This window comes from Gossypium hirsutum, chromosome A07, assembly GCF_007990345.1.
Source record: "Gossypium hirsutum isolate 1008001.06 chromosome A07, Gossypium_hirsutum_v2.1, whole genome shotgun sequence".
Classification (NCBI taxonomy): domain Eukaryota; kingdom Viridiplantae; phylum Streptophyta; class Magnoliopsida; order Malvales; family Malvaceae; genus Gossypium; species Gossypium hirsutum.
The window spans coordinates 92572242-92589786 of NC_053430.1; the positions used below are offsets into that span (position 1 = coordinate 92572242).

General features: G+C 34.5%; 2 protein-coding genes across 5 annotated transcripts; one reads left to right on the forward strand and one right to left on the reverse strand.

The window, feature by feature from the left end:
- The first annotated feature begins 1148 nt into the window (after positions 1-1148).
- LOC107955368 (uncharacterized) lies at positions 1149-3740 on the forward strand. 3 transcript variants are annotated; one of them, XM_016891138.2, is made up of 6 exons: positions 1149-1433; positions 1570-1662; positions 2176-2404; positions 2580-2671; positions 2975-3079; positions 3408-3740. In XM_016891138.2, the coding sequence occupies exons 1-6, from the start codon at positions 1338-1340 to the stop codon at positions 3567-3569; spliced, it is 777 nt and encodes a 258-aa protein (XP_016746627.2). In that variant the 5' UTR covers positions 1149-1337; the 3' UTR covers positions 3570-3740. The 3 variants fall into 3 exon arrangements, with proteins under 3 accessions (XP_016746627.2, XP_016746628.2, XP_016746629.2); XM_016891139.2 differs by having other exon boundaries at positions 2981-3079; XM_016891140.2 differs by having other exon boundaries at positions 2987-3079.
- A 298-nt stretch (positions 3741-4038) lies between these two features.
- On the reverse strand, positions 4039-10807 carry LOC107955367 (auxilin-related protein 2). Of its 2 annotated transcripts, XM_016891137.2 has the most exons (9): positions 9829-10754; positions 8753-8804; positions 6666-8385; positions 6440-6572; positions 6239-6339; positions 6075-6140; positions 5215-5304; positions 4661-4837; positions 4039-4521 (listed from the first exon to the last, which is right to left on the reverse strand). In XM_016891137.2, the coding sequence occupies exons 1-9, from the start codon at positions 9893-9895 to the stop codon at positions 4483-4485; spliced, it is 2445 nt and encodes an 814-aa protein (XP_016746626.2). In that variant the 5' UTR covers positions 9896-10754; the 3' UTR covers positions 4039-4482. The 2 variants fall into 2 exon arrangements, with proteins under 2 accessions (XP_016746626.2, XP_016746625.2); XM_016891136.2 differs by lacking the exon at positions 8753-8804 and having other exon boundaries at positions 9829-10807.
- Positions 10808-17545: the final 6738 nt, after the last annotated feature.

Genomic DNA, 17545 nt, shown 5'->3' on the forward strand with positions numbered 1-17545 from the left:
CAAATTAAAATATAAAAACTAAATTCATAATTTTTACAAAGTATAGGGACTAAGAACAACATTTAAACCAAATATATATATATTTTCACCGCTCCCATCTTAATTCGGCTAGATCCGCTGGGTTGAATTTTAACGGAGGTGAGATTTTGTTTCTATCAAATTTTGAGATAAATTCCATCTATGATCATTTAACTATTAATAAATTTATATTTTAATCATTTTATTATGGAAAGATTATAACTATTTAAAATTCATCATTTAAGTCACCTCTGATGACTTGCTAATAAATAAAGTAGTCATTATTCCCCAAATATATCATTAGTTACCCAATTATTAATGATACTTACGAATTTAATATCTAAATTACTTAAATTATAACTAAAATATCAATTTAATATTTTAAGATTCTTTTAAGAAATAAAATCAAAACAAATCCCAAAAAATATATAAGAATATAAAAAATTCTTAAAAATCTAAACATTCACAATTTATTTTTTAAAACTATAAAAATATTATTTTAAAAAAAATATATTTATATAAAATTTCAAAAAAGTAAAATTCTAAAATATAAAAAAACTACATAAATTTTCAAAAATCTAAAAAATTGATTTTTTTTTGTATTAACAGCTACAATTTACTCCACCAATCAGCGATGTTTGTAAACTCTTATCATTCTCTCTTTAGTATTTAGGGACTTTTGGATATTACTCATTTGAACTACTATTTTAATTTTATGCCTCGAAATAAATTTTAAATCAAAAACTAAAACAAATGAATGCTTTGAAATAATTTCTCAGAAAAATAATATTTTGAAGAGAATAATAAATATAAACAAGCATCTTAAGCTTAGCTAAACTTTTCTGCCATAAGAATGATTGCAGTGGATATGTGCATGAAGTGTCAAACGGAAAAAACTTTGAAAAACTATAATTGATTGCACCCATGTTGAGATGCTTTCTAAAAAAAGACAAACAAAAACTCACAAGTGTATAAATTTTGATTTTAATTTTGATTTAAACAAAAACAAGTACAGGAAGTGTTTTTTAAAAATGAATAGATATTTCATTCAGCATATTAACAAAATCATGGGTGGATATGGGGACCTTTAGGCCTTTTAGGCTGTAGGATTAATTTTGGGCCAACTCAGGGGTAGACCCAAAGCCACCCCCACCAAGGCACCAATTGCACAATTTATTATGTGGAATAAAATGGAATTCTTTCATCTTCTACATCAACAACCAACCTGCGACTTGCTTCTTCGCAACGATTCACGGTCTTCTCTCTCTGCTCCACCAATTCAGCTGGGCTTTTTCGAGTTTGGAGATAGCTCCTGAAACATGGAACCAAAGATGGAAGATACTTGCCCAATAATCCAACGACCTTCCCTCAAAACTCATCCCCGTTTCAACAATTACTCCTTATGGAAACACAAGGTTCGTCTCCCTCTCTAAGTATTAATTATGGGTTTTTCATTTTTGGGTTTTAGGTTTTATCATTTTACCTTTCTTTTATCTGTTGAAAATTTGAAATTGGATGAATATTATTTAAATTGTGGATGATGAAGTGTAGTTGAGAGAAAATTGTTACAAAAGGGTACGAGAAGACCGCACTCGTTTGCTTTGGAAAATGAGGTTGCCTGCTGCCCAATCTTTCAATCACAAGGTTTTTTTTTTTTCATTCATATTTTATCTGGTTTCTATATATTTATTGCCTTTTGCTGCATATTATTACGTTACCCTGAACTTGAAATATAAGATTTAGGTTCCCAGTTATTCCAAAATTGTACCCTTGCTACTTTTTTAGCTTCTCTTGATAAAATATATGTTGGTTCAATCTTTATTTTTTCTTCAAATACCTGTGTTCCATCATCCATGCCTGTGTCAGACAGAAAAATCCTTCCAAAACTCTCCAATTACATGAAAAACTTCAGGAAAAAAGATTAAACGTGTTCATGACAGATGCATACTTGTATTTAACAAGCATATCCAAGTCCAAGTAACATAGGATTATATAGCCTGGTGAAATTTGCTTGTAATATTTGTTGGTATTTTTTTTGAATTCAGGTGCTTTTTCTTGATTTCTTATAATTCTGTTTCTCTTGAAATAAATTCATGCAGGTGAGTTTATTAGTACATCACTTATTTATTATTTTTAATTTGTGTTTTGTGGTTTCAGGAGTTTATAAACACTGCCTTTCAGGACATAGTTTCTGATGAACTTAAAAAAATTAAAGGCTCACCAGTAAGTGACTGTTTGGAAAGCTCAAACTCTGTTTCCTCTGCACCTGATGAATTATGGGAATACAGTGGCCTTCAAGATGCATATCAAGGTGAATGCGAAGAGATACTGTTAGAAATGCAAAGAATATTTTATGAGGATCTCAGGAGGGAGCCAGCAGGAAAAGGTAATTAATAGTCCCACTTCAAAACCACTGTTGTTAAGGCTTCTGTCCTAGTGTTGCACCTGTATTCGTATCTTTCTATAGGTGGGTGAATGATCATGTAAATGCATGACTTGGGAGGTTATATTTGGTCAAGTCATCCTTTTTGAGTTCAAATGTTTACTTTAGTTCCTTGCAGAACCAAAAGAAGGAATAGAAAGTTGGGAAGATGAACAAGATGAATACTTGGCCCGTGCAGTTTACGAGCATATGCAATTGAATGATGAGCAGGTACAGTGACAGTAAACTATTCATGTTTCTTTTTCTATGCAAGTGTTAGTATTGTTAACCCGTAGTGAACATTTAATACATAATGTTTTGTAGGTGCAATAAGATGTTTTTCTAGGCAACGTTGTCTGATTGCTTCCAGGAAATTTCTTTATCAGTGTTGTTGTATTAATCCTTTTATGTTCTTAATTCTTATATGTGGTTCTGTATTATAGTTCATAGGAGTATCAAAATTCAATTTTCACCATCATCTGTTAAGTTTTTCAAATGAATGAAATCAACAAGATTTTCTAATGTTTATGTTAGGTGCAGAAACAGATATGGTGCCCCATCTGTAAGAGAGGAGAGTTGCAACAGAATCAACTTATTTATTGTACCCTTTGCAAACTTCAGCTTAACAGAGATGATGAGGTTATCCTATTAACTTTTTCTTTTTTCTCATACAGTTTCTTTTGCTGTCCAACCAGTTCATTTGTTATAACTATATCATTTGCACAATGTATCACATTCGAAAAGCTCCCTTCATTTCAGAAAAAAAACAAAAAACAAAAAGAAACTTAACCTACGTTGCTGTGACTCTTCATTTTACATTAAGTATGCACTTGAATATATTTAGATACGAGTACAGAGATATGATCCTCCGAGGGCACAGATATCTAACTGTCCAATACCAATGTCTAACAAGTGATATCTAAAGTTAAGTTTCAATGAGTTGTCCACATTCTGGTCTTATTTTCAGGTTAATTTGGATGTTCTACGGGATCGATTAGCTGAAGCACATGTGGATCATTTGGAACGAGGGTGCAGATTGAAACCCAAGTTTTGCCTTGAGACTAAATTTGGTTTAACTGCATTGTACATCCTTTGCCAGGACTGCAGTACCTTCGAGATTGTTATTTAACTTCCTGTTCTAACTGCTTCATAGTTCATAAGAGCATCTGCGGTCTCTGTTTCCCGAAGTTTTAGTTTCGATTTTAGTTTATTCCCTTTTGTCATGCTTCCATTTTATCTGACTATTCTTTCTTCCATTTTAGTTTCAGTATTACTACAGTGAAACGTAAATTTGTCCTTTTGCTCTGCTTTTCCATCTTTTGTTTTAGAAGAATATTGTTCAAAACAATCTTTTATGATACATTATAATAACTTTGATAATAAATATAAGCATAAAAAAAAATCGGTTTACATAATGTAAAATGATACATTAAAATACACAGAAACAATAACTGCTATTAGCCAGAAAAAGGAAGTGCGGGTATGCTAAATTGAAACCTTATAATAAAAATTTAGCTGACGAATATGCATATCTGCTAGACTGCAAATAAAATTCTTGTCACCTTCCACCATTCTTGTACTAAAAACAGATCGTATGCTATGCCAAAAACAAATCAATTTCCATACACATTTCATACCATCAATAGAACAATAATCGGTATTCACTCAAACATAATCTAATCAATGCTCTATTATCCACCCAAAAGAAAGTGGGGAAAAAAATACATTGTAAAAGAATTAACTACAAAAAATGATCTCCGAGTAGATGGGGTGGATGACAATCTACATCAACTCAAAATAAATCAATTGCCTGTGGCGCATCAGTTGGAGAAGATTAATGTACAGCAATCTGAACAAAAGAAGAGTACCTTCACCCTTCACTTTCCTCACAAAACTTTGAAGCTGGTATCATATGCTCCGTTCTACCAGCTGGTATAATGAATCAACAACAGCAACAGATACTGATATAGTTGTTGGAACAGTTATGCATTCAACTCCCAAGGCATAGCTTGCCAAATAACGACCTCTACACAAATTCAAACTCAGAAAAGTTCCTCTGAATTGAACTTGTTCCATGCTTCCTATTTAAAATTGAAATAAAGAAAACGATGTGAGGTAAACAAGATGGAAAGATATGCAGCACTATCACCCATCTAAGAAGAATGATATGAATAAAAATAGCAATCAATAAACCGAAATAGGACACCAAGAGTCATGTACCTTGAGTAAGTCGAACACCTTTTCTGAAATATATTTCTGCTGAAGATTGGCACCTTTTTGCTGAACCTTATCAGGATGGATGCAAAGAGTAGCCTTTCTGTAAGCCTTTTTAACAGCAGCAGCTGTAATCAAATCCGTCAAAGAAACAGGTTGCCAACCACATTCAGGCCAAAGAACCTAATCATCGCAGAACAGGTTCAGGAGACAAATTAGTATAACAGTAACTATATCACTTTTGTCATGAAATAGGAGGTTATCAGGAAAAGGATAGAGTTAAGCCACAAGGTGTTCTTATGTTTGAATTCATTTCTCACTGTTCCTATGGCAACTATCTTATAATTTCCCTTAAAAGTCATCTACTGCATGAACAAAACATCTCAAAAAGGTACATCAGACAGTTGAAATGAGGCAATAACGTGAGAACTGTACATGGCACATAGCAGAAGGAAAACACGGGGAATGCAATATAGTTTGTTAGTATGTAAAAACTGCAAGAGAGAACCAAGAAAAAAAAAGAAAAAAGAACAGCAGTAGTAAGCAACAGCGTAACATACATATTGCATGGTTGATAGTAGAGCACGCAAATTTCCCTCTTTCCCAGCAGCCCATCTCTTGATCTCAACATCAAGTGTTTCAGAAATTCTCTGAAATAAACCCATAAATCATTATTGGAGAGAATAGTTAAAAGCAAAAGGGTTGCAGATCTGTGCATGTACAAGTAGAAACTCACTGATATAGACAGACTAGTTAAATTCCAGGCATATATTATCACACAGCACAATAAAAGCATGAATTAATTTCTTCAGCGAATTATGCACCATTATACATTCCATTACTTAAGAATCTAATTACATCAAATAAAGGTGCAAGGCCAGATGTGACGGTTAATTTAATTTGAGGTTCATATAAAAACTTAATTTGCCAGTCCCCCAACTCATCCCGCCAGCAATACTGGGGCAACAAAAGTTTGACCAAGTTTTAAGTTATCAATAATACCTTTTTTAGAAGTCTCAGCAGGATCATATTCTAGGATTAAATACTTTGGTTATCACTTTTTCTCATGTAAGCTAAAACCATAAATTAAAGCCACCCAGTTTCTTCATATGTTGGTATAAATATAAGTGAATATGTAAACCATCCTCGAGTGAACTTTACAATTTATAATTTTGAAGCCAACTGAAGGAAAGACTGAAGAAATGAAGAAAAACCAAATGCAACCACAGACCTAAACACACTTGCAACATATAAAAAGTAATGCCATTGTGCAAGTTGCATGATATGAAGGGTGGGGCCAGAGTAAAAAGTTTTTTATGATTGGACCTATTGAACAATAAACTCCAACAAAAACACACTTAAAAATTAAAGGATGAAGAAAATAATAGGAAAAGAAACAACATTTACTGCATCCCCTTACATGTCTCTCAGCTTGTTCCCTTTGCACTTGAAGGTCACGTTGATTTTTCTCAGCCAGTGCTTTTGCCTGGATATGCAGAACTCAATAGTAAACCAGGCCAGCAAGTAGTTTATAACAGGACAGGAGGGCAAAGATAAAATAAAATCATGTAACAGAATACATACAGCACGCTCCTGCGTTCGTTGGTGGCGTTCCAACCTGGCTCTTCGCCTTTCTTCAGTTTCCCCTTCAACCTCTTGGAACTCACCAGATGAAGATGCAGCAGCTTTCACAAGCAAAGTAGTTTAGTCAGTTATCAATTAAGGAGAAGAATAAATATGAAAGTACAAATTACAAAGATCATTATATCTTCGATTTACAAATACCTCCAAAAATAGAACTTAGATCATCAACAATATTTGTAGTTGAAGAAGCTTTCTTCATGCTAGATGAAGATCCAACAGATGTTCTCTTAGCTACTTCAGGCCCTCCCCTGTTTTGTCCATCAAACACAGGATCCTGAAAGAGCAGCAGTTCAGATTAGATACTACAGGGCTGGCACTACAGCATAAATCAGTACACAAGTACAGTATGACAGCCTTAGATTCTCACCGAAATGTTAGCTCTTGGCCTTGGTGCACTGCTTGGTCGAGAACCCATACTAAAAAAGGATTCAAGATCATTGTCATTATTTTGCTGGCTTGCACTTGCAGAAGCAGCAGCTCTTTGTCGAGCCTCTGCAGCTGCTCTTTCTCGAGCCTCTGCAGCAGCCCTCTCCACAGCAGCTCTTTCTGCTCTACGCCTTGCTTCAGCTTCAGCTTTTGCTGATGCAACCCTCTCCCGTGTTTCACTCTCTCTTGCCTCCCTTTCCCTTGCTTCTGCTGCAGCTCTTTCTGCTCTTTCTCTAGCCTCGGCAGCTGCCCTTTCACGGGCTTCAGTTTGCGCTCTCTGCACTGCAGCCCTTTCCGCACGCTCTCGAGCTTCAGCAGCTGCCTTTTCAACAGCAACCCTTTCAGCTCTAGCACGAGCCTCAGCAGCTGCTCTTTCACGTGCTTCTCTAGTAGCCCTTTCAACAGCTTGTCTAGCCCTTTCCCTTTCCCTCTCCATCTCCCTGACTCTCTCCCTCTCTTTTTCAAGGCTTCTTTGTTCTCTCTTCTTCTCCTCCCTTTCCCTCTCCAATTCATGTCTCCTTTGCTCTCTTTCTTCCTCCTCCATTTCTCTTTGTTGCCTCTCGCGCTCCAATCTCTCTTGCTTTTCTCTATCAAAAGCATCTTGCGTATCTCTCTCATCTTTATCCATTTGATCAGCTTCTTTAGTTCTGGCAGCCTTAAAATTTTCTCTCTCCCTCATTTCCTTTGCATGCCTAAATTTAGCCTCTGCTCTATCCATTGCCTCTTTCATGGCAGCAGCAGAAGCAGCAGCTACAGAACTAGTCTCAAAATCATCAACAGGAAAACCTTCAGCTTGTTCAACATTATTCCAGGCCCTACCCATTGCAAACTCTTCAAGTTCATCAATTTGAGATGTAACAGAGCAGTTTGCTGCAGCACGAGTTGACTGGGAGCTCCGTTGTGAGTACTGAGTTGAATTCTGGAAAGAAGAAAAATCATCTACCTTCATTTTTGCATTTGTGGAAGAAAATGAGCCTGCCGTTGTCTTTGAAACTCGTGGTGGTCTTGAAGGAGGGGGTCTTGAAGGGGGTGGAGCAGTAGTAGGTTGTGTAAAGAGTGGAATCTCTGATACAGTGAGCCAAACATCATCAGATGCATCAAAATTCACCTCAGATCTGGGAGTTGAATGTACCTGGGAACTAGTCTCATTAGAATCGACGTTCATGTATGGGGGAGGGCTAGTAGCTCGACCAACAGAGCTATGAAAATCAGTTGACAGACTGGGCAAGTCAAACATGGGTTGATGAGAGTCAAGAAAATTGTCCATAGAAGGCATCCTCTTCTTTCTATGGTTCTCATAATCCCTATGATTTTGCTCTTTAGTAACAGGAGCTTCTTGTCCGCTATCAGTGCTTAAAGGACTCCTATCCTTCCCTCTCTTATTGATCTCAGATGATCCGAGCGGTACAGATTTTCCAAGACCATCAAGAGGATCAATATCATCAAATACTCCCCCACTTCCAGATGAGCTCTCTACTCCAGACTTCCTAAATCCATTAAGTTTACTTGTTACTCCAGGGGGGTCAGCAAACAACCCTGTGGATAAATCTGCAGGGTCCGGTTTCGGTTCTAAGACAACAAAAGGGTTCTCCATCAAATTAGAGCCAGTCTTGCTTGAATTTGAGGCTAGTTTCTGAGACCGGTTAGACTCTGAAGTTGATCTGCCCATAGGATGGAGCACAATATCAGCTAATATTTTACAAGGTTTAGGCAAGTATTATAAACAAGAGATAAATAAGACTTCATAGAAAAGATATTGAACACAAAGAAAGATACAACGTCCCAAGCTTCAAACAAAGATTTTGGGTAGAAAAGTACCATAACATATTTAACCCTTTTATTGCCCTTTCTTCAAACTTAAGCTGACATAGTTTCCAATTAAGCATAATCACAATTGTAACAAAAGTAAGTTTTATTTCTTTGGTTTATTTACCTCTGCCATGTCCGGCAACAGCTCAAACACTGTGAATAATAGCCATTAAATGATTTCCAAATACATAAGAAAATCTCAAAAATTTCAGGCAGTACCTATTGTCCCATCTTAACTCCAACAACAATGGATAACCAACCGAATGATACCCTAGCAAATGAAATTGATTTAGGAACTTTGCCACCTTAATGAAAAATAGAAATGACAAGCATTCCTCAAACGTGATTAGGAGTAAGAAGGGTCAGAGATGTGCACAATGAGTGCTCAATGAGTCCAATTCTAATATATATGTGAAGTGTATCGTAATTAAAAACCCCAAAACAATCATAAGCTAGCCCTCCTGATCCTAAATGTAGATGTCTATAGCATTTGCTGCTCCAAATGAGAAGCTCCCTCAAATATGTAACTGCATCAAAGTGAATATCTTTCCTAGTGGGAAAAGAATTGAAAAACCAGTGAACAATGTTAGTTTCAAGTTCATTACAACATACTTCATTACAACATACAGACTTTTTTTTACCTCCATTAGATCAGCTCTCAGATCATATCATTGACAGTGTCAATAAACTCCAATAAATCACAGCTCTCTAGAGAAGATAGTAAACTGAAGCTTTAATTGCATTAAATATAGGAAGAAGCTATGCTATACAGTTGAGAAACCAAACAATAAAGAGCAACTAAATGAAAAATAATTCTAGAAACACCAAGTCAACTAAGTCAATTTTAGCAAGTAAATTACCATCTTTAGTCGTTTTCCAGAAAATCACACAAAAGTACCTTGCATGTATGGTTTTCCAGACAAACGATTGACATTAAATTATTTAAAACATACAAAACCAGTAAGCAAATAGCCTTGACTAAAGTCTTACAGCAAACAAGAGCTAATCTTAACTACAAAAATATGTAACTAAAAATGCTCATCTCAGTGAATGCATTGCCCCATTTTGCATGCTAATTGCCAAAACCACAGCCATGTCTCAGAACCTTACACTATATTGCACATATAAGCATTTATGCAAACATATCATAAATCGCCAGTACCCTTTAATATAAAAAGCCAGCACGAATACCTATAGTGAAGTGTCCGAACGATGCAAGTTCAACCAAACATAACATGGAAATAGTATAATATGCATTTATCCCAAAATCAAAGCCTTTACAAACCGGAAGATACCTTGCAGATGCTGCAGAGTTACTCTGACCGAAACCAGCGAGCAAATCATCAAATAAAGGTGCATCATTTTCTGCTTTCACTCTCTCGCTCTTGGACTTCATCTCGGTCTCTTTCCTCCCCAGATTCCCAAGCAGAGCATCCAGCGGCGAGCTACTCATCGATTTATGCTTTGGAGAAGACCCCGAGACCGCAAAAACGTCGTCGTATTTAGCGGCCGTGGAGGAGCTCTTGATCCCGGGCAATCCGTCGAAAAGATCGTCGTCATAAACAGGCTTGTCAAAAACCGGCGGCTTCGGGTCCTTGAAAAAGGAATCGTAATCGAACGACGGCGTTTGCGCGCTAGTGGCTCGAGACTCAGAAGAGTATTTAGGCTGTCCACGGTAGCCGTCGTCGTCGAAAATGGAATTGGATGACGATTTGGAGTTGCCGTATGAGGATCGGGTAAAATCGGATCCGAACCCGTAATTGGAACCCGAAGAAGGGTTTTTAGGAGGTGCCATCGGGGCCGACTTCCCTTGGGGCTTGACCCCAAAATCTTTGGCTAATAAACCTGGAAAATCATCCATTTCAATTCAGATTCTCGGATAGAACCGGCGGTTCTTACTACGTCGCCGATTTGCCCAATCCCTTTCGCCACTAAATTTCCGACAAGGCCTAGATCTGAGCAAACATAAAGGAAGAAAAACAAAGGGGAGCGAGTAATCTATTGCCAAATAATATTGAGCAAAAATATAGATAATAATAATATTTCTAATTTATTCTTTCAGATTTGAAAAAAAAAATGGGGACAATGAAAGGGAGGGAAGGAGACAAAAAATTGCGCTTTGGCTGTTTAGTTTATTTCCCCCTTTTTTTTTCTCTCCTTCTCAACGGCTTCCCACTCTCTTGTGTCTCCGCCCGATTTTCAGACCGGTTTTTATTTTGTATTTTTGAAAATTGTTTTAAAAAATAAAAAGATGGAAAATCTTATCATTGATTTGCTTTTTGAATTTTCACTTTGGTACTTCTTTTATCCGTAGAAACCTTGAAGATGTTAGTATTTATACAAAAATCTACAATATTTTTGAATATGTGTAATTTGCCCCATGAACATGAAATTTCCAAAATTAAAAAGTAATACTTGGTATAATTAGTTTACAAGTTCCATTTTTTTAATCACAAAATAAAATTTGAATTTTACTATTTAATTTAAAGATTAATTATTTATTTATACACATTAAATCAATGACTTTAAGTTTTGTTTATCTGTATTGGATAGTTTTATGGGCATGGCAGAGATAAATAAGACTATTATTATTCTTATTGTTCCAAAGGTATCGCATGTGTAATATTATATAAAATCTTCTCTAAAATGATTTTGAATAGATTTTAGACCAATTTTGCATCTTTGAATAGATAAGACATAAAGTGCTTTTTTACTCCAACATCTTATAACTAATAATCTTATTATGGATTATAAGATTATTCATATGATGAATACTGAACAACGTGATAAAAAAAATCACATTTTATTGAAATTGGATATGAGCAAAATTTATCATCGTGCGGAATGGAATTTCTTAATTATTGGTATTAAGTTTTCATGATAGATGGGCAGCACTTACTATGCTTTCTTTTCAAGTGTGGTCTTCGATAGAGTGACCCACTATTTTCGTGTTTATTTGTATAGAGGGGTTTTCAAGTTTACTACGTCAGACCATAGATCGAGGGAACTGTTATGGCATTTGGATTACTCGACAAGAGGATTTTCTTAGCCGTTCTTTTATGATGACAAACTCTTGCTCAGTTGCTTGGTGAAGCCATTGGCCATGAGGAGTTTTGTTTCAAACAAATGATTAATATTCGGGTCATTAAACTAATTATGAAAAGTCCAAGATCTTTTTTAGTGCTAATTTGTGTTGTGCTTTATGCTCTCAGATTGTTTGTGTTTAGGATTGTTACTGCTGTAGATATTGAAACTTATCTTAGTTTCCCTTCTTTCGTGGGACGTAATTGCACTCATGCTTTTGCTTACTTATGTGATAGAATCTCATCTCATAAACTACGTTGTTTATCCAGAAGTCGATGTGTTTATTAAATCTATTTAACAAGAAATGCCAATTTACTTAAGGAGTTATTTTAATTACCTATACTAGTTTTCTTCACTCTATTGATTCATTTATTACGCATTACTGGTGGACTAATGGTGCTATTAGTAAGGGATCATTGGCTTAATCGGGGTTGGTTTTGTAGGGGTTTTCATTTTCGTGATATGAAGCTTTTTAATCAATCTCTACTTCGTAAATAAGGGTAGCATCCTATTACAGAACCGAATTAATTAGTTGCTAGAAAGTTGTGTGCCAAGTATTATCCAAATAGAAATAGGGACTTTTTATCTTCTACTTTAGGAACACAATCATCATATTCGTGGTGCAGCATTAAGGGTGCATAGGATATTTTCTTATTTGGGATTGGTTGGCAAATTAAGAATGGAGCTACTGCTTATGTTTGGCGGGAGGCTTGTGTTAAGCTTAATATACATAAAAAGAGGGGTGAATTGATATTGGTTTAGCCTCAATTACTTACTTCCATTGTCTTATCTTTCCTTAATTAAGGATTTTTCCAATTCACTGATGGGTACATTTAAGGGCAAGGTATTACCTCTACAAATTTCTGTCTTTTAATTTGGTAAGATTAGCTCCACTATTCTCTTTAAAATTTTCTACCCAAAGCCTTAATTAAGCTCACACATGAAAGAAATGAACAACAAACTAAAGAAACCTCTCAAAGGTATATTTGCAATGTTTAAGCAGTCTCAAATAAAAATAAACACTTGAACAATGAACAACAACTAAACCCGACAAGTTTTATGAAAGAAATATGAGTGATCTTAATAAACTTGTTTCCTAATGGGTGTCGAATCCACTAAAAATGATATTCTTATGTCTAAAGAGTAAAAAAAGAGTAGTATAGGGAGTAGGATCGATCCCAAAAAGATTGGGATATCTAAAATTGTTGTTCGGTTCAACCAAGTTACGCATCTCAACAGTTGTCATGCTCACGATGTGTGACGGTTTGTGCAAAGTTAAAAAAAAGGTAAATTTAAATTTGATAAAAGTAAAAAATAATAGAGATAATTGAAATAAAAATAATAGTAAAAATAAGTAGAAATTAAATTAAATTGAATAAACTGATATGATGAAATTTTAGCCTCAAGCTCGATTTTTGCTCCGGTTTCGAACCGACCCTTGATAACAAATTTTCTCCTTCAACCAATAAGTTAGTTATAGTGGTTGAGGATGCTTCATGTAACAGCCCGTTTTCAATGGTATCGAAAGTAATGGTTTCGGGACCACAATTTCGACAAGTGAGTTAGTTATTTATTATTTATTTATTATTATTATAAAGTAGAATTAAAATTTGGTTAGAAAATTTTAACGTTTAAATAGTTAATTAAGTAAAAAGGACTAAATCGTAAAGGTTGCAAAATTTAATTGCTAATTGTTAAAGGAGTTAAATGGTTATAGAAAGTTGATTTGGTGAAGTTATGTGGTAATTAGACCACATAGTTAGCTAGTGGACGGTTAAAACCATTGTTTGTTTAATTATTAAAGGTTATTACAAGGGTAAAATAGTAAATAGGTAAATAAATTAATCATAAACAAAATAATAGGTGATCATCTTCTTCATTGACCCATCTACCACCGAAATCACCATTGAAATAAGCTTGGGAGAGTACGGTTCTTGTGCTAGCTTGCGTGTAAGTGATTTTGGTTGTCATTTTTAATGATTTTTATGTTTTATGATTATTTTAGCTTAATCTAACTAACCGAAGGCTAATTTGTAAAACTGTTAGATGTTTTAGATTACACCATTGATGATTTTGAAGTGTTTTTGAAGTTTGATGGTAAAATTATAAGCCTGATAGTTAAATAGGGTTATTTTGTAAAGTAGTTTTTAATGATTTTAACATCCAAAGGTTAAATTGTGGAAATAGTAAAATTGAATGAAAATTCTTGTGAAAATAAGGTAAACATAGGCTTTAGAGAGATCCTAGGAAATTCGGCTAGCATGGGTTGTAGTAAATGTGAGCAATTTGTAAGTTTCGGGTTTAGTGACTAAATTACATAAAGGGCAAAATGTTGGGGTAATTTTGTAAATTGTTAGTAAAAGGGTTTTTATGCATAAATTTGATTATTAAGTTGTTTGAATTGTTTAATTGAATGAAATTATTATTTAGATCAAGAAATGAGTCAATCAATTGTTAATCGCGGAAGAAAAAGGTCGTTGAGTAGGCATCTTTGAATTTCAGTAGCTATCGTATTTCAGTAAGTTCGTATTAGGTTATTATAATTTTCTTATTGATTTGAATTTAATTAATTATGTCTTTGTTTATATATTTATTTTATCATAAACATGACGGAAACGAGTGAGACCATAGTTGAAATACACTATGGCATCATGATGAAAACAAGTAAAACCATAGCTGAAAGACGCTATGGCGTCATGATAGAAGTGAGTAAGACCATAACCGAAAGACGCTATGGCACCAAGATGGAAGTGAGTAAGACCATGGCTAAAAGGCGCAATGGCATCATTGTAAATAGGACTAAAACTATAGCTGAAAAATGCTACGACATCTTTTGACAGTTGTTTATCAAGTACTATGTACCGTTCATGGAGTTCAATAAAAGAATAGTTAGTTTCATATTTGTATATGACTTAAAATTAAATTTAGAGGTATGACATGTTTGATTATATGAACTTATTAAGCTTTATATAAGCTTACCTCTTTTGGTTTATAGATTTTCGAATCTGCGTCGTCGATTGGATCAGTTTTGGAGATCACACTATACACCATCGCTTCGGTATCCTTTTTGTTCACTTTGGTTTGGCTATAAGTGGCATGTAAATAGGGCTTTGGAATGTTAGATTTAATAGGTACCTTGGTGATGTTTTGGCCAATTGAGATGCAAATAGGGTTTTGGATATTTATGTTTAAAGCATTGTGGTCATATGATGTGTATTTTGAATATCGTGGTGAATGTGATTATGTAACTTCTAATTGGTAAATTTGGATGTTTGTTTTTTGATTTGATGAATATGTTTGATGAATGATCAAGTTTGGTTGTGATAAGTTATGAGTTTAGGTTGGTTTTAGAAGTATTTGATGGTTTGGATTATAAGTTATATATGGTATTTGTTATTTAAAATGTGAAGGGTGTTTGATTAAAGTTAACTTGTGTTACATATTTGATTGGATGATTGTTGTTTATGTTTCAAATTATGGTTCCATTGAGGGCATATTGGTTAGACTTAGGTTGAGTGTGAATTCGTATGTTTTGACTCTTTTAGGCACATTTTGGATAGGTTTGGTTGTTGGTTATTGCATTGCTTAGAGCCCAAGCATTTGAATGTGAGTTAGCTTGATTTTGAAGGAAATTTTGGGCACGCACAACCTATAACACGGGCTGCCACACGATCGTGTGACACAACCATGTGATTCTTTAATTTTGGTACAGGTTTTTCCTACACGGTCTCAGGTTGTTACACGATCATGTGATCCTATTTTGAATTGCACACAGTTGGGCACACATTTGGCGACACAGTCGTGTGACCCTATTTTCGAATTATACATGCTTTGGCACGAGCTGCCACATAGTCATGTGCCTCACATGGTATGATTCTTTAATTTTGGTGCAAGTTTTTACTACACGATCTCAGGTTGTTACATGACTGTGTGACCCTATTTCGAATTGCACACGGTCGAGCACATGTCTAACGACACGACCGTGTGACCCTATTTTCAAATTGTACACGCTTTGGCAACACGACCATGTTCTTGAGCCATACAGCCTAGGCTCTGTCACATAGCCATGTGATCTCTGTAACACTTTTTACTTAGAGTTTCATAGAAGTTTAAATTTAATCTGGAATTAATTCTGGTTTGTTTTAAATCTTTAGTAAGCTATAATTAGGTTCATAATTGATTAAAAAACATGAAAATGATTGAATATGAATTATTTGATTGAATTTGCTTGAAATCGTGAAAAATGTCTAAAGATTATTATTGTAATGCCTTATAGCTCGAGTTGGGTGATTGAACCGAATATAGGGTGTTACACTTCAAACTCCCAAACTTTCCATATGTAAATTAATTGCGGGAATGCCCAACAACTAACCCTTACCGAACGAGCAACCACGAAATGCTCGTCCACGATTTAGCTCTTAGGTAGTCTTGCGAACTAGAAAGGTCCAACTCGAACTAATGACCATAACTACACAAATCATTTAGATTCAATTGTTATTTCCCTTGACAGATCCAATCAACTACTTAATTGGACATGCCAATGTGTTCTTCAATAGAGCAAATACGACAAACAATCAACTCGGTACTTCCAACTATGCGCGTATCAACACTAAATCAACGAGCTCTTTTTGACTTGATGTCAATATAACTTTATAAGATGATGGTGTTTATCTGCTTAATCGAAAAAATAACAAATACCGATATGAAGTTGTTAAGTGTGAGTTTGAGTCTCAACATTCCAAAAACTGGATCAGAAATCAGCCTAAAACTAAATCAAACTAACTACGCATAAATTAAAGAATAAGAAAAGGAAAAAAAAGGAAAAGGAAAACTCTAATTAAAATAAAATAGAAATTGAAGAAAATTGAATAGTTAATGGTTGTGTGTAGCTATGGTGCTCCCCCTTTCATTATCCTATGCCTCCATATATATATATATTATATAACTCCTATTTTTACTTAAACTCATCAATTTAATATTATAATAAAAATATTATCCTAATGAAAATTAAAAGTATTGTTTTTACAATTAAATCCTAAAATAAAAGTTTTCCAAAATAGAATATTGTCCATCAACTTTGTTCTTTGGCCTAAAACTTTTACGATAGTCCGCATCTTCCATTCTTTTTAACTTTCCAGGTTTTGGTTTTTCACCTAATCAAAAATCAAATAATAAATTTAAAATTAGTGGCATCTCATTCAAGAATTTATCAAAATTAAGCACAATAAACATGTAAATTGGGCGTATTATCAAATTCCCTCCTACTTAGTCAATGCTTACCTTCAAGCATTTCATCCATTTTTCCAATTTAAGCATACTATTATCATCCAAGTCAATCCAATTCCTACAATCTTCAATTAAATCAAGCAAATAGACATTGGTAAATTTTCGATCGTCTCCCTTAAGCTAACACGCCGATTCACAATTCAATTAAGCACACAATTATCAAATTATCTCATAATTAGGCTCCACAATATCAATTCATACTAAATTGCCAAGACACCAAAATTAAACAAAAAATTTGCAACCATAAACAACCAATTGTCCCATTTATTGTGTTCATTTTTTTCATTTCCCCCCTTTTTTTCTAATTAAAAAGCTTATCTAAAGTTTCACTAAATCTTTTTATGTAAAGAAAGATGACAACTCAAGCACCCCACCTCGGTTACACAATTCATCAAATCTCTAAACGACTACTAACTCTCCTCATAATTGTCAAAAATAGAGGAGTAAGTGAATATCTTAGAACATCACTCAATCTTTTGACGTGAAGGTAGATGACAACCTAATCATTTAACTTTGGTTACTTAATCGATCACAATTCTAAGATTTTACTCATAATCTAAACAATTAGAAGAGTATTTATTGAACTTTTTTTTGGTTTTCTTTTTTGTTTTTCAAAATTTTCAATTTTTTCAAACACAAGAT

Excerpts from the sequence above, each read along its gene's own strand:
- LOC107955368 (XM_016891138.2), top strand. The coding sequence starts at position 1,338 with ATGGAACCAAAGATGGAAGATACTTGCCCAATAATCCAACGACCTTCC. Across the intron at positions 1,663-2,175 it reads CCCAATCTTTCAATCACAAG|GAGTTTATAAACACTGCCTT; the intron begins GTTTTTTTTTTT and ends TTGTGGTTTCAG. Across the intron at positions 3,080-3,407 it reads AGCTTAACAGAGATGATGAG|GTTAATTTGGATGTTCTACG; the intron begins GTTATCCTATTA and ends TCTTATTTTCAG.
- LOC107955367 (XM_016891136.2), bottom strand. The coding sequence starts at position 10,394 with ATGGATGATTTTCCAGGTTTATTAGCCAAAGATTTTGGGGTCAAGCCC. Across the intron at positions 4,838-5,214 it reads TACTATCAACCATGCAATAT|GTTCTTTGGCCTGAATGTGG; the intron begins GTATGTTACGCT and ends TGCGATGATTAG. Across the intron at positions 4,522-4,660 it reads AGGTGTTCGACTTACTCAAG|GAAGCATGGAACAAGTTCAA; the intron begins GTACATGACTCT and ends AATTTTAAATAG.